The 12,332-nt window shown below is 40.4% G+C and overlaps 1 protein-coding gene across 4 annotated transcripts in view; it reads right to left on the minus strand.

The window, feature by feature from the left end:
* Positions 1-12,332, minus strand: part of FRMD6 (FERM domain containing 6) — a 212,507-nt gene that overhangs the window by 13,130 nt on the left and 187,045 nt on the right. For all 4 annotated transcript variants that reach the window (XM_019725689.2, XM_019725687.2, XM_074327478.1 and 1 more), the window contains 5 exons: positions 12,114-12,300; positions 8,270-8,425; positions 4,959-5,024; positions 4,113-4,181; positions 594-768 (listed from right to left, as the gene is read on the minus strand). In XM_019725689.2, the coding sequence (XP_019581248.1) occupies positions 594-768; positions 4,113-4,181; positions 4,959-5,024; positions 8,270-8,425; positions 12,114-12,300 (653 nt within the window). The remainder of the gene's footprint in view (positions 1-593; positions 769-4,112; positions 4,182-4,958; positions 5,025-8,269; positions 8,426-12,113; positions 12,301-12,332) is intronic.

The raw sequence follows: 12,332 nt of genomic DNA on the forward strand, positions 1-12,332 counted from the left end.
AGGGCCAGAACTCTGGGGTCCCAAATAGGCCGTTCAATTCTACCTGTGTCTCAGGAAAGCCCCCCTAGGACTGGCTGATACAATCCTCTGATAAAAACTTCTTTGTCGTTCGTTGGTCATTCTGGCTGAGCCAGACGTGGGTGCCTCCCATAGTCAATAAAAGAGACTGGAGACGGTTCTGTGATCCACATTTACTGGACAGGTTTTCAGATTGCCCACGTAACAGAGCCAAGGTGAATCAGTGTATATACAGAGCTCTGAGATGAAGATACACTTTGGCCTGCACCTTCATGGGGTGGCTTTTTGTGAAGATTTTTCAAGCCAAGGATGGGGAAACTTTACAGAGACTGTGCTTGAAGGGCAGGTGAATGACAGGGATAACATCAGGTATTTTAGACAGCTGTCGTGGTTGCTGGGCTCGAGCCTGTCCGTCGCCTTCCGGAGCAGTGCTGAGACACACATAGGAATACTACTCTGAATCTGGAGAGGCCCAGTACCTGAGACTCACTCTCCAGGACCCTAAAGCCCCAGTCAATGGCAGCTATAGAATAAGGGCCACAGGTGGCGAAGTCCCAATCCAAGACCCTGCGTACCTTCGTTTTCCTCCAGCTTCCGGATGTGGCGCAGGACAGGCTGCAGATTCATGTAGAGCCGGTGACTGTTGCTCAGCAGCTGCAGGAGGTGTCTGGAGCGCATGGGGCATCCCGTGTAGTAGATGAGCTTCCGGGCCGAGGGCAAGCCATCTGGCAAAATCTCAAATTTCTTACCCTATGGAGGGAAAGCATAAATCAGATTCGGGAAGAAAAGTCTCTGATTTGCCAAGGTTCCCTTCATTTTCTGTTTAGTAGGGAAAACTACAGATTCCGAAATAGATGTGCAGCAGGTCCTCAAATAATGTCGTTTTGTTTTCACGTTGAGGAGATGCTGTAGGAACTTACCTCTCATTTATATCTATTAGTTTCCGGTAAAACCGGTTTCACTATATGTCATTTTGCTTAAAGCTGCTGAACCTATTCTGACAAGAAGTGAGGACTTATTGTATAAAGCTCCAAAGTTTGCTGACAGATACATTGCTGTTTTCCCTTTCAAAAATGTCACAGGACAGAGGATTCCCAAAAATTCAGGGAAGAGTCTAGCCAGGGTCTTCTGGGAAACACTGACTGGGTATGACAGCTGAGAAACATCTTTGGTTTCTCTGGCTGGTCAGGCCATTTATACAATGGAGAAAAGAAGGGCCCATCATGAAAGCATCCTCAAGTGCAATCTCAACACCCTAACTCAGCACACAAACTCTAGAAGCGTAATGCATTAAAATATTTGCTAACAGTTGCCATGTACCAAACACTGTGCTAGGCACTGAGAAAAATAACAAATGAACAGGGCAGACAAGGGCCCTAACCCTTATGGAGTTAGATGGTAAATAAACACAGGACATAATTATAGTTTATGACAAATTTTAGGAAGAAAAGAAACAGAATTATGATAGTGAATACAGGATACCTACTGAAGGTTTAAAAAAAATACAAACCACTACTAGCTGGATATATAAAACAAAAGGGAGCTGGAAGCTAGAGGAACAGTTGGGGGGATGAGACAGGAAAGAGAAAGAAGAGATAAGTAGTATAAGTACCTATCAGTAGAGATACAAGGAATCTCATTCTTTAAGTCTGGGATCATTAATATAAAGTTCAAAGTTGAGGGTGAGAGGTTGGCAAAGTTCCTTACGGTTACGGAATATTATGAATTCCTTTAACTTTGTTAATAATGAAGAGAGCAGCAGGACTACAAAAAGGAATATGTCAGACACAATGATTCTTAGCCAGAGGGGAGAGGTAAAACAAAGATGGAGGCATATTCTAACTATACACTTAAAGTCAGTATGAAGTAATATGGGTTTGTGTAATTCAAACAGAGATGGAATTTTTCACCTCTAGACTTTTGATTTTAAAGAAACCACCAGCGGATTCCAATGCTAGAATGGTAATAACTGATACTTAATGAGCACTAAGCAGGTATTAACTCATTAATCCTCATAATAAGTTTATGGGGGGAAAGCAAATTATCCTCAATTTAAAATGAAGAAACCAAGGAACAGAGAGGTTAAGTAACTTGCTCAAGATCACACAGCCAGGCAGGGCTGCCTGGGCTGGCTAGGAGAAGAATTATCTGGTTTGTCAAAGCAGACTGTTAGTCTCCCACCCACATCTACTGAATCAAAAATTTCTAGGAGAAGAGGACGAGCCCCCAAAATCTGTATCTTAAATGAGCTCCTCAGATGAGTCTGATGCACAACTACACTCAGGAACTACTGAGTCCAGGACCCTCAAAACACTCAATTTCATAAATGTATTTTATCGCTATTTAACTTGGGACATGAAAGGGGCAAGTAGGGTAATAATTTGCTCACTTTCAAACAACTCAGAACTTTTCACAAAGAGCTGGAATGAGACAGAGCCAGCGAGGAGGAGGCAGGTCAGGCCCCACTTAATGTATGTGTGAAGTGAAATCAGATTGAATTGTGCCCAAGTAATTAAAGTAATGTAAAGTCAGGAACAGGTCTTTTGACTTACAGGGCAGTGTGGAATCAGTGCCTAAATGCTATTTGGCAATATAGCTCTTTATTTACATAGGCCATCTTCTTTAGGGAGAGAAGCCCATGTGTACAAATCCTTATCTTCCTCCCTTCTGTGAGTATTTTTTTCAGTAATTTCTGAACAAAGAAAAATTGTGGATTTTAATGAAATTAGATATATATATTATGAACTGCAATTTCTTGTACCCTACCAAAAAATGGATATAACTGGCAAAGGAGAGAAATAGCTGGAAAAATCATGGATCAGGGGCCGGCCCGGTGGCTCAGGCGGTTAGAGCTCCATGCTCCTAACTCCAAAGGCTGCCGGTTCGATTCCCACATGGGCCAGTGGGCTCTCAACCACAAGGTTGCCAGTTCAACTCCTCGAGTCCCACAAGGGATGGTGGGCTCCGTCCCCTCCAACTAAGGTTGAACACGGCACCTTGAGCTGAGCTGCCTCTCAGATGGCTCAGTTGGTTGGAGCGCGGGCTCTCAACCACAAGGTTGCCAGTTCAATTCCTCGACTCCCGCAAGGGATGGTGGGCAGCACCCCCTGCAACTAAAAATTGAACACGGCACCTTGAGCTGAGCTGCCGCTGAGCTCCCGGATGGCTCAGTTGGTTGGAACGCGGACTCTCAACCACAAGGTTGCCAGTTCGACTCCCGCAAGGGATGGTGGGCTGTGCCCCCTGCAACTAGCAACGGCATCTGGACCTGGAGCTGAGCTGTGCCCTCCACAACTAAGACTGAAAGAACAACAACTTGCAGCTGAACAGCACCCTCCACAACTGAGATTGAAAGGACAACAACTTGACTTGGAAAAAAGGCCTGGAAGTACACACTGTTCCCCAATAAAGTCCTGTTCCCCTTCCCCAATAAAATCTTAAAAAAAAAAAAAAAAAATCATGGATCTGCTCTAACAAAAAAAAGCATCATTTTTAATATTCTAAAAATAAAAGTATTTTTCCTGTTAAGAATTGTAGACCTTTCTTTATAATGATGAGTTTCAAAGAGTCAGATATTAATAGAAACATCTTTTTATATCACTCTTTATTCTTTGTTCAAAAAAAGTAACTTCTAAAAGAACTGGCCAACCCCGACACTGAGAATAATTTACCCTGTGATTACGGCTTTCTGTTTTGTAATCCTTCTGCTATAGGCTTTAAAAAATAATTCTATCTGATTAACTCATCTTGTACTTTTCTCACATTTCTTCTGCGACTAGAGTAACTTAAGGTAGTATGGTGGAGACCAGACACACAAACTATAATTAATTAATTTCTTTTGCTACAAAATTCTTTAATTTTAGGTCCACTACTGATGAGTGACAAGGATTATAGCACATGCATAAGAATATAAGGAAGCTAGTTATCTTCACAGTCAACTTTAAAACACACACACACACACACACACACACACACACACACACATCAACTTTTATGCCAGGAACAATATTGTTTTAAAATAACAAGAATCAACAAAAATCCAAAAGAAAAAAACTAACTGAGTAATTTATTTTAGTCAGTTATTTGAAACTTACCACAAACACCAACTTTCCAACGTTTGTCCAGGGGAAATCATAAAGTAATTGTTTCTCTTCATCTAAATTCTGTGGAAAGAATTATAATGCATATAGACTTACTGATGAGACTGACAGACACTCTAAAATGGCTCTAATTTCTATCCCAGAAAACTAACATACATTAATTAAAATCTGAAAGAGGTCCGCAACTCTCTTTGGAGACATGCAGACAGTAATTAGGATTAGTGATACAATTCTGTAGCTTTCTTCTTTTGGCCTATCCTTAAATTTAAATAAAATGTCCAAAAGACTCAGACATTCAAGAGATAAGGCACTCAGACTTTCATAATTGTATATTTTGCCTACATCAAAGATAAAACGTCCTTATGTTTCCCTAGGTTTCACACAAAGGGGCATTTTCTCTCCCCTGTTGATGACTGTAGGATAACACCATTCCACCTACTTATCCAAGGGGCAAACTATATCACAAAAGTGTAACGGAAATTAAAATGTCTAGCCAGGCTTTTTTCTTTACACAATTATAAATGTTCCAGAGGATAAAAGAAAACATTTAAAATCAATGACACACAAATAAAAATGTTTGGATATTAACGATCTGTTAGTGATGAAGGTGGTCCACTCTCTGGCTTGTTGTTTTCTGTGCTAGAGCACTTATTACTGTCAAGGTTTAGACGGTATCACTTCGCCTATCTCACATCATCCATATCTGTGCTAGACAAATAGGAAGTAATGACCGATCCATGGCCAGAAATAGAACGGTGAACCTATCACAGGACCACACAGGAATATTGTGAATGTAAGACATAGTGGATACTATTTGACACTTATTTCTCATTTACCAACCTGAAAAATCTGTATTCCCCGCATGGTCAATCCAAGAGTCAGAGAAGCTTCAATTTCCCGTTTATCCTGTAGAAATAAAATTGTGTGAAAAAGTATATTTTTCTTCTACACTGGACAATTCAGCACTCAAGAAAAGAAAAAGGAAGGTAAATTTCAGGACTGGAAAATTTTTCACTTCCAATAACTTTGCTCATCTTTTACATCCCTAGTTTCCTACAAGCTTTAAGAAAATCATGAGCACATAGTAAATCAGTACTGGTATATTATACTTTTTAAATCCCTGAGATTTCAGAGCATTAGTGTTTTCACTATATTAAATACACTTTCATATGTTACAATACTCTAAATACTTTCACTCTTGAGAACTGCAATAAACAAGATTATTTTTGCTGCTTCTGTATTTTTTCTTTTTAACCTTCGTATCTTATGCTTTATTTTTTCTCAGGTGTTTAAATCTTGAATCTAACACCATAGTTATATTCTGAGATGTACTAGACTTTATCTGTTTCGAACTGGATAAATCTCTTAGCTCTGAAGCTAAAATTAGAGGCAAGCCTATATATTTCTCTCATGATACATAATAAAGCTGTAAAGATTTTATATTAAGTTAGCTTGGAAAAAAGTACTTATTTTTAAGAAGTTCAATTATTAATTGCCAATAATGACATGTTCTACCAGCTAAACAATAAACTGTAAAAAATAAGGAAACACATAAGGAAAAAAATTGTACAATTAAGAATGTACTCAGGAATTTGGCCACATCCTTTAAGTGCTTATTTGTAATAAGTGAATACAAAAGACGAGGTTTAAAATAAAAGATAAATAAAATTACTAAGTGAATAAACTACTTTCATTATGAGATTTCTCAATAGAAACAATAAATGAATATGTACAGATCTTTATTACATTTAGTGACAGTTTTCCCATGAACACAGCCAAGAAATATTTTTCGAAAATGCATCCTCACCTGGCATAGAAAAGAGAAGACATAGCCTGTTTTCACTATTTGGGCTGCTTTTTTCCAACTGTGTATTTTTACCACAAGAAAGGCACATATAGCACAGGTATAACAGGAGAAACCAATCTATCACTATGAGTTTAGGCCAATTTCCCTTTCAAGGCCATTCTGATTGCTTCCTGAAATAGGCTGTGCTCATAAAAATGCTGGCTGTGCATGTATGAGGTGTGTAGTATTGGAAACGGGGCACAGAATCTTTTTTCCCCCCAGAATGTTTCCTGTCCTCTGTCTACTTTACTTCCATTTTATAAGCAGGCCTGAAATGAAGCAGTTTTAATGGCTGCCACTTGATTTTTCCAAAGAATGAAAGCTCTGCCCGTGTGGTAACAAAATCTATTTCCCCACTTTGTTTAGTTACATCATTATTATTAATTACCTTGTTTTAAAAAGACAAGATTCATTTTCTATGCCATGTAGAAGTACCACACTTTAAGTAAATTTGAAAGATTAATTTTTGCACAAAAGATAAATTGGGGATATCTACTTCATTAAAGGATTCTTTCAAATACTAAACTTTCCTATCAAATAAGAAGTAATTAACATTTATTGAACATTCACTAATGTGCCAGGCACTCCACCTGGTTATTTCAGATTCATTAGCTCACAGAATCTTCCCAACCTTGTGAAACATATAAAATCATTCCCACTTAATAGATGGCCCAGGATTATAGTTATATTTGCCTAGGATCTCAGTATTAATGAGTGGTGATGTAGGATTTCTATCTGATATCTGATTCCAAAGTCACACTCTTTTCAATACATCATTAACACTTCCAATACATTTTAAAAGTATAAACTGATTGTCAAAATGTAATTTATTTGCATTTTCTCATACAAATTGAAGTGTCACAAATAAAATATCCTAAGGAAAAAAAATAACAACTCAGTCCTTTAAGAATTTAGCTAAAGAGATCTTACGGAACTCAATTATGCCTTTCAAAGAGGACAAGGCATTAACAATGCATCTCTTGGGCATGGAAGAGAGAAAAAAAATACCATCTTTTGGTGCCTACGTTTTCTGAATCAGCCAGGAAGGTCACCCACCAATATATCCAAACCACAGTCCAATTTCCAGTGGCCTAGTAATGCCCATCTTACCACAAAGGGTGTGGCAGTGATAACAAGCATAATAACAGCAACGATAATGATAACAGCATAATGTTAATGGGAACAGCTTAACATTATGTTTAATATCTGCTGGGCACTGTTTGAAGCATCTTTCATCCGTTATCTTTTAAGTCTGCAATAAACCTCAGAAGCAGGTATGCCACCATCCCCATTTAATTATGGGGAAACTGAAGCCCAGAGAGGTTAAGTAACTTGCTTAAGGTCACTTAGTAAGAGGTGAAGTTGGGATTCAATCCCAGAAGTCAGGCCCAACAGACCACATAGTGAACCACTTCATCCTATTCAGTTTGAGAATATACGTCTGAATATACGTAGGTGGGAATTCAGGGGTTCTCGCCTAGGAAGTGACACTTGTGAAACAGAGAGGAGTGGGCAGGTAGGGGGAAGAGAAGACAGACGTGACAACCAGTACTGTGTGATTCCCTGCAGATCCCGGTCCCAGTTCTTAATTGGGTGTCTGACCTCTGACCTCTGGGAAAATGAGGCTAGCACTACACGGGACACAAAAGAGAGAACAAGCTTCAGGGAGGGAGGGAAGCAGAGTTCAGTGGTGAAAGCACACAGGCTCTGTCTTCAGTAGACCTAGGTTGAATCGTGGCTCTGCCAAATTACTAGTTTTGTGGTCTTTAGATTGTTCCCAAATCCGTAAAATGAAGATTATAGTTTCTACCTTACTGCTGTGAGGATTTTAAGAAAAGGATAGACATAAAGTATGCCCCCATAAACACAGTACTTAATAAACACTAGCTGTTGTGGTGATGTCCTTATTAATAATCGATACAATGTAGGTATGACTTCACTTTGAGGAATATTAAAATTACTGATCGAACAAGTTGCCAATGTTAACTCCCCTAGACAGAAATGCCGATGTGGGAAGGAGAAAACTATTTCTTATCACTGAAAAGCCAGATTCACAATTTGCAGCCACTTGTTATCTCAGTATTAGGGCCATTAAAAAAACACAAAACAAACAAACAAAAAAACTCCATCCTGCTCCCAGGCCCAAGGGAAAAGCATCATTGACTTCAACACTGACCTATGATGACAAACAGCGGGTCACCTGAAATGCCATTAAAAGCCCGTTAAAAAGTGAAATGAGAACTTGAAACAAAAGCTTCATCTGATGGCGAAGGTTATGTTTTTCTCAGAAGCTGCAGTTTTGTACCTTATACAGTCTGTAGTAATGAACGGCGACGTCATCCAGGCGGACAGCCTCTTTGATATACTTAAGATGAGCCTCGGAAGCTGTCAGTGCAAACTGATCTTTGTGCATGTTTGGAATGTGCTTCAGGATATAGTCCTTCCCTCTCTTGGAAACAACCTGTTGGAACACAATGGGTGAGCAATGCCACATTTGTTGGAGGGATGTAAGTACTACCCTCACCCCTAAAACAGCGAAAGGACAAGGACCTAAAGCAGGCCCTGTAAACTGGCTCATTCCTGCCAGAAAATTCCCACTTTTACGGTGCTCACCGCTGGTTATGTTACCAGGCTGAACCAGCTAATACTAGAAGGAGCAAAGTCAATTTAGTACTGCATATCTAAGAAGAAAAACCACAAGAAATGGGAAAATATGTTTCTTGGCTTTAAACTCACCACCAACAACAATAAAAAAAAAACACATGCAAACTTGCAAAATTTTGTACACACCATTTGGTTATACTTGCAAAATTATTGGTACCGTGAAATCCATCCCTTCTCAGCACATCTTCAGGTTCTGGGTCCTACTTAAACCTCTTCTAAAATTATAACCACAGAGTGGGAGGTTCTAAATGTTAATCCAAAGAAGACAGAGGAACTGCAAGGAATTCTCCGAAACATGTTTGGTTTTTGCATAAGAGGCTGATATGAACACCCTTTTTGAATACTTATGAGAAAACAATTTCTTTCACATAGTCATTGCAAGTCACTGTGGCTTATATTTTAATCAGATAGTAGCCCGAGCTTTTAGATGTCAAAAACACATAGTGTATCTGGGAGCTGCAGGCTAAGAGAAAGATGTTGATTGAAGGTCCGAGCTGATTTCATAGGATTATAAAATATGGAAAGAATTATGCAAAGTGAACAAAAAGAATAGTGTTTAAAATCATCAGAATAAAAAAATTAGATAATTTTTAGTTTTAAACTGTTTTTATAGACACTGACATTTTGTTTCTCCCTATCGAATGAAACATGATAATTATTGGCCAATTATCAACTTTTGCTGAGAACTCAAATTACAGACTTTTCTTTCTAGATGCCTTTGATACGGAGATCATCTAAACCAGTACTTTAATCTTTTTCAGGTCAAAGAACACACAGAAACTACTTATAAGGTCACTGAGTAGGGGTCTTGGGGATCCCCAGGGTTGAGGACACTGCTATCTGGCACTCTGGATCCCAAGGCACACTGATTGGGAAGCTCTGATTTAAACGACCGAGGTTCAGTGAGAACCCAATGGCAACTAGGGAATGTAAATACCCTAATATTTACACTGGGCCAACAGATACTGACATGTAAAAGCTTGACACCTTTTGTGGTTTCCCTTCAACAACTGAAGCATTGTCAATAAAAACTTACACTGAGCACCTCAATGTCACATGCTGAAGAAACAGGGAAGATTAAGCTTATGTCTGTCCTTTAGAACATACTCAGAAACAGTTTCCTGGCAGATAAACAGATCATGTGAAAATAAGATGTAAAACACATACATTCAGGGTCTTACTGAGCCCAGAGGAAGGGTCCTGGGCACCTGGCAGCCTACCCAGAGGGAACCACACCTGAGCTGAGTGTTGGAAGACGAGCAGGAGTTAGCCAGGTGAAACAGGGAGAGAGGCTTTGCGGGCTAAAGGAACGGGAGGAAGAAAGGGCAGTAGTGTGAACCACCCCAGGAGGTGTGGAGACACAGAACTGCTGGACATGACTACAGCATAACATTCAAGGTGCAGGACCATCAGAAAGGCTGGCAGGGACCACATCCTGGGACGTTCCTCAGTCATGCTCAGGAACCTGGCCAGGTGACAGGGGAGCCCCTAAAGGTTTAAATCAGAAGCACAATCACTGCATCTGCAAGCTGTGGAGTACAGACCACCCACAGTGATGGAGCCGAGTGCTGAGAAGGCCTGGCACCCGGAAATGGGAGGAACGACGATGTGGAGGGGACACCACAGGCATTTAGGAAGTTAATCATAAAACTACAAGAGAATTTTATTTCTTCAGCTGGGTGAAGGGTAATCAAGTGTTTATGTTAGAGGATGTTCTGGTTGACTGGATGGGGCAGAGAGAAAGAAGGGTGATAAGGAGAGTTCTGTATGACGCTCAAGTTTCTGGGTGAGCAGGTGGAAGGCAGGGCCACTGGCTGACATTAGGAACACAGAAGTAGAAATACACAGAATGGAGATGAGAAGAAGATGAATTTGATTTGGCACATTTTGAATTTGAGGTACTGATGGGTAAACAGCTATCTTACCAACACAGGGGAGAGAAACATTTGGAAGTTGCCAGCATGTAAGTGGTTATTAAAAGCAGTCATTTGGACGAGGTCACCCAAAGATGTGAGGGGTTAAGTGTCAAATGTAGCTGAGAAATTCAGGAAAAGAAGTGAAAAGTGTCCACTGGATTTGGCAATGTAAAGGTCACTGTTGACCTTAGGGACAGTGTCCTAAGTGGAGTTGATGGGGAAAGAAGGCAGATGGAACTGGCTTGAGGAGTACATGTGGGAAGGAAAGAAGCTAGAAAATCAAACCTACATTGCTTTTTCTAGAAGCTTTACTGAGAAGGGAAAGCGAAAGAGGCAGCTCCTCTCCCTTCCTCCTCTCTTTCCTGAGGATGGAGCGATGCAAACCAAACATATGTTCTGGTTGAAGGAGAGCTAGTTTGAGTAGAGGCTGGAGATGCAGAAGAGAGGAGTTCTAGCTGAGACCTGGAAGAAGGATGGGAACAGATATGGACAGGGTGGGTGGGAAAAGGGCAGGTGAGACAGTTCCTGCTGGAATAAATTTTCTTGCTGAAGTAAGGGGGTGGTTCCCTTCTTGGGAATGAAGGAGACGGCTGTCAGAGCAAGGAGTTTACTTATACCGGGGATCCCTGAGTTACAATGGTCCAACTTATGATTTTCTGACTTTACGATGGTGCAAAAGCAATACGCATTTAGTAGAATCCGTACTTCAAATTTGGAATTTTGATTTTTTTTCCCCAGGTGAGCAATATACAGGATGATACTCTCTCGTGATGCCGGGCAGCCGCAGGGAGCTGCAGCTGCCAGTCAGGCACACAACCACGAGGGTAACAACGACACTCTACAGTGTACTTACTGTGTTACCAGCATTTTTTCAGTTCAATGCTTCAAAGATTCTCCAGGCTGTGTTCAGGCTTTCAGCTGTGTTCATTAATGCTGGGTACCCATACAACCATTCTTTTTCACTTTCAGCATGGTATTCAATAAATTCCATGCGCTATTCAACACTTTATTATAAAACAGGCTTTGTGTTAGCTGATTTTGCCCAACTGTAGGCTAGGCTCAGCTATGATGTTTGATAGGTCAGGTGTATTGAATGCATTTCATCTTATGACATTTCAACTTACAATGCGTGTATTAGGAAGAAACCACATCATAAACTGAGGAGCACCTGTATTTGTTTTCTCAGCACAGGGAAGGCTGTGAATGATCTTACCTTTTAAACAGTAATGTTTTTCTCCCTTCAAAGGGGGAGAAATGCTGCTGAAATTAAGAGTAAATAAGATCAAGGCCATGTAAATGCCAAAAAGAAGACCGGCAAATTCCAAGTTCCACCATATTTACAATGGACAGCCGTCTTCTCCTGCATGAACTATATAAGCTGACCAAGTCTATCAGAGTTCACGTGTACCACGCTCTCAAGAGTTAACTTTACATTTGGGCATCATGAAAGGTTGCACTGGCCACCAAACATCTGGGTTCCCATCTCTGGAAGCAACATGAGTAGGAACACCATGAACTAGACTAGACACGTGCAGAGACAACGCTTTAAGATCTGGAAACAGTTCCTACCCAAGATGGGAAGTAAGCCTCCGGCTCAAAGTATTTTCCATAGTGCTTGTTCCTTTTGAAGTTCCCAAGATCAGCCTGCAGGGCAAAGGCGGCCAGCAGGAAATAGGCCTCCTCTCGGAGCACACACTGGGAATGGAGAACTTGTTTTCTCAGGTGCCAGTAGTAATAGTATCGTGCGGCTCTGTCACTAGGAAAATAAAAGAAAACAGAACTCACATT

This window comes from Rhinolophus sinicus, linkage group LG03, assembly GCF_036562045.2.
Source record: "Rhinolophus sinicus isolate RSC01 linkage group LG03, ASM3656204v1, whole genome shotgun sequence".
In the NCBI taxonomy this organism is placed as follows: Eukaryota; Metazoa; Chordata; class Mammalia; order Chiroptera; family Rhinolophidae; genus Rhinolophus; species Rhinolophus sinicus.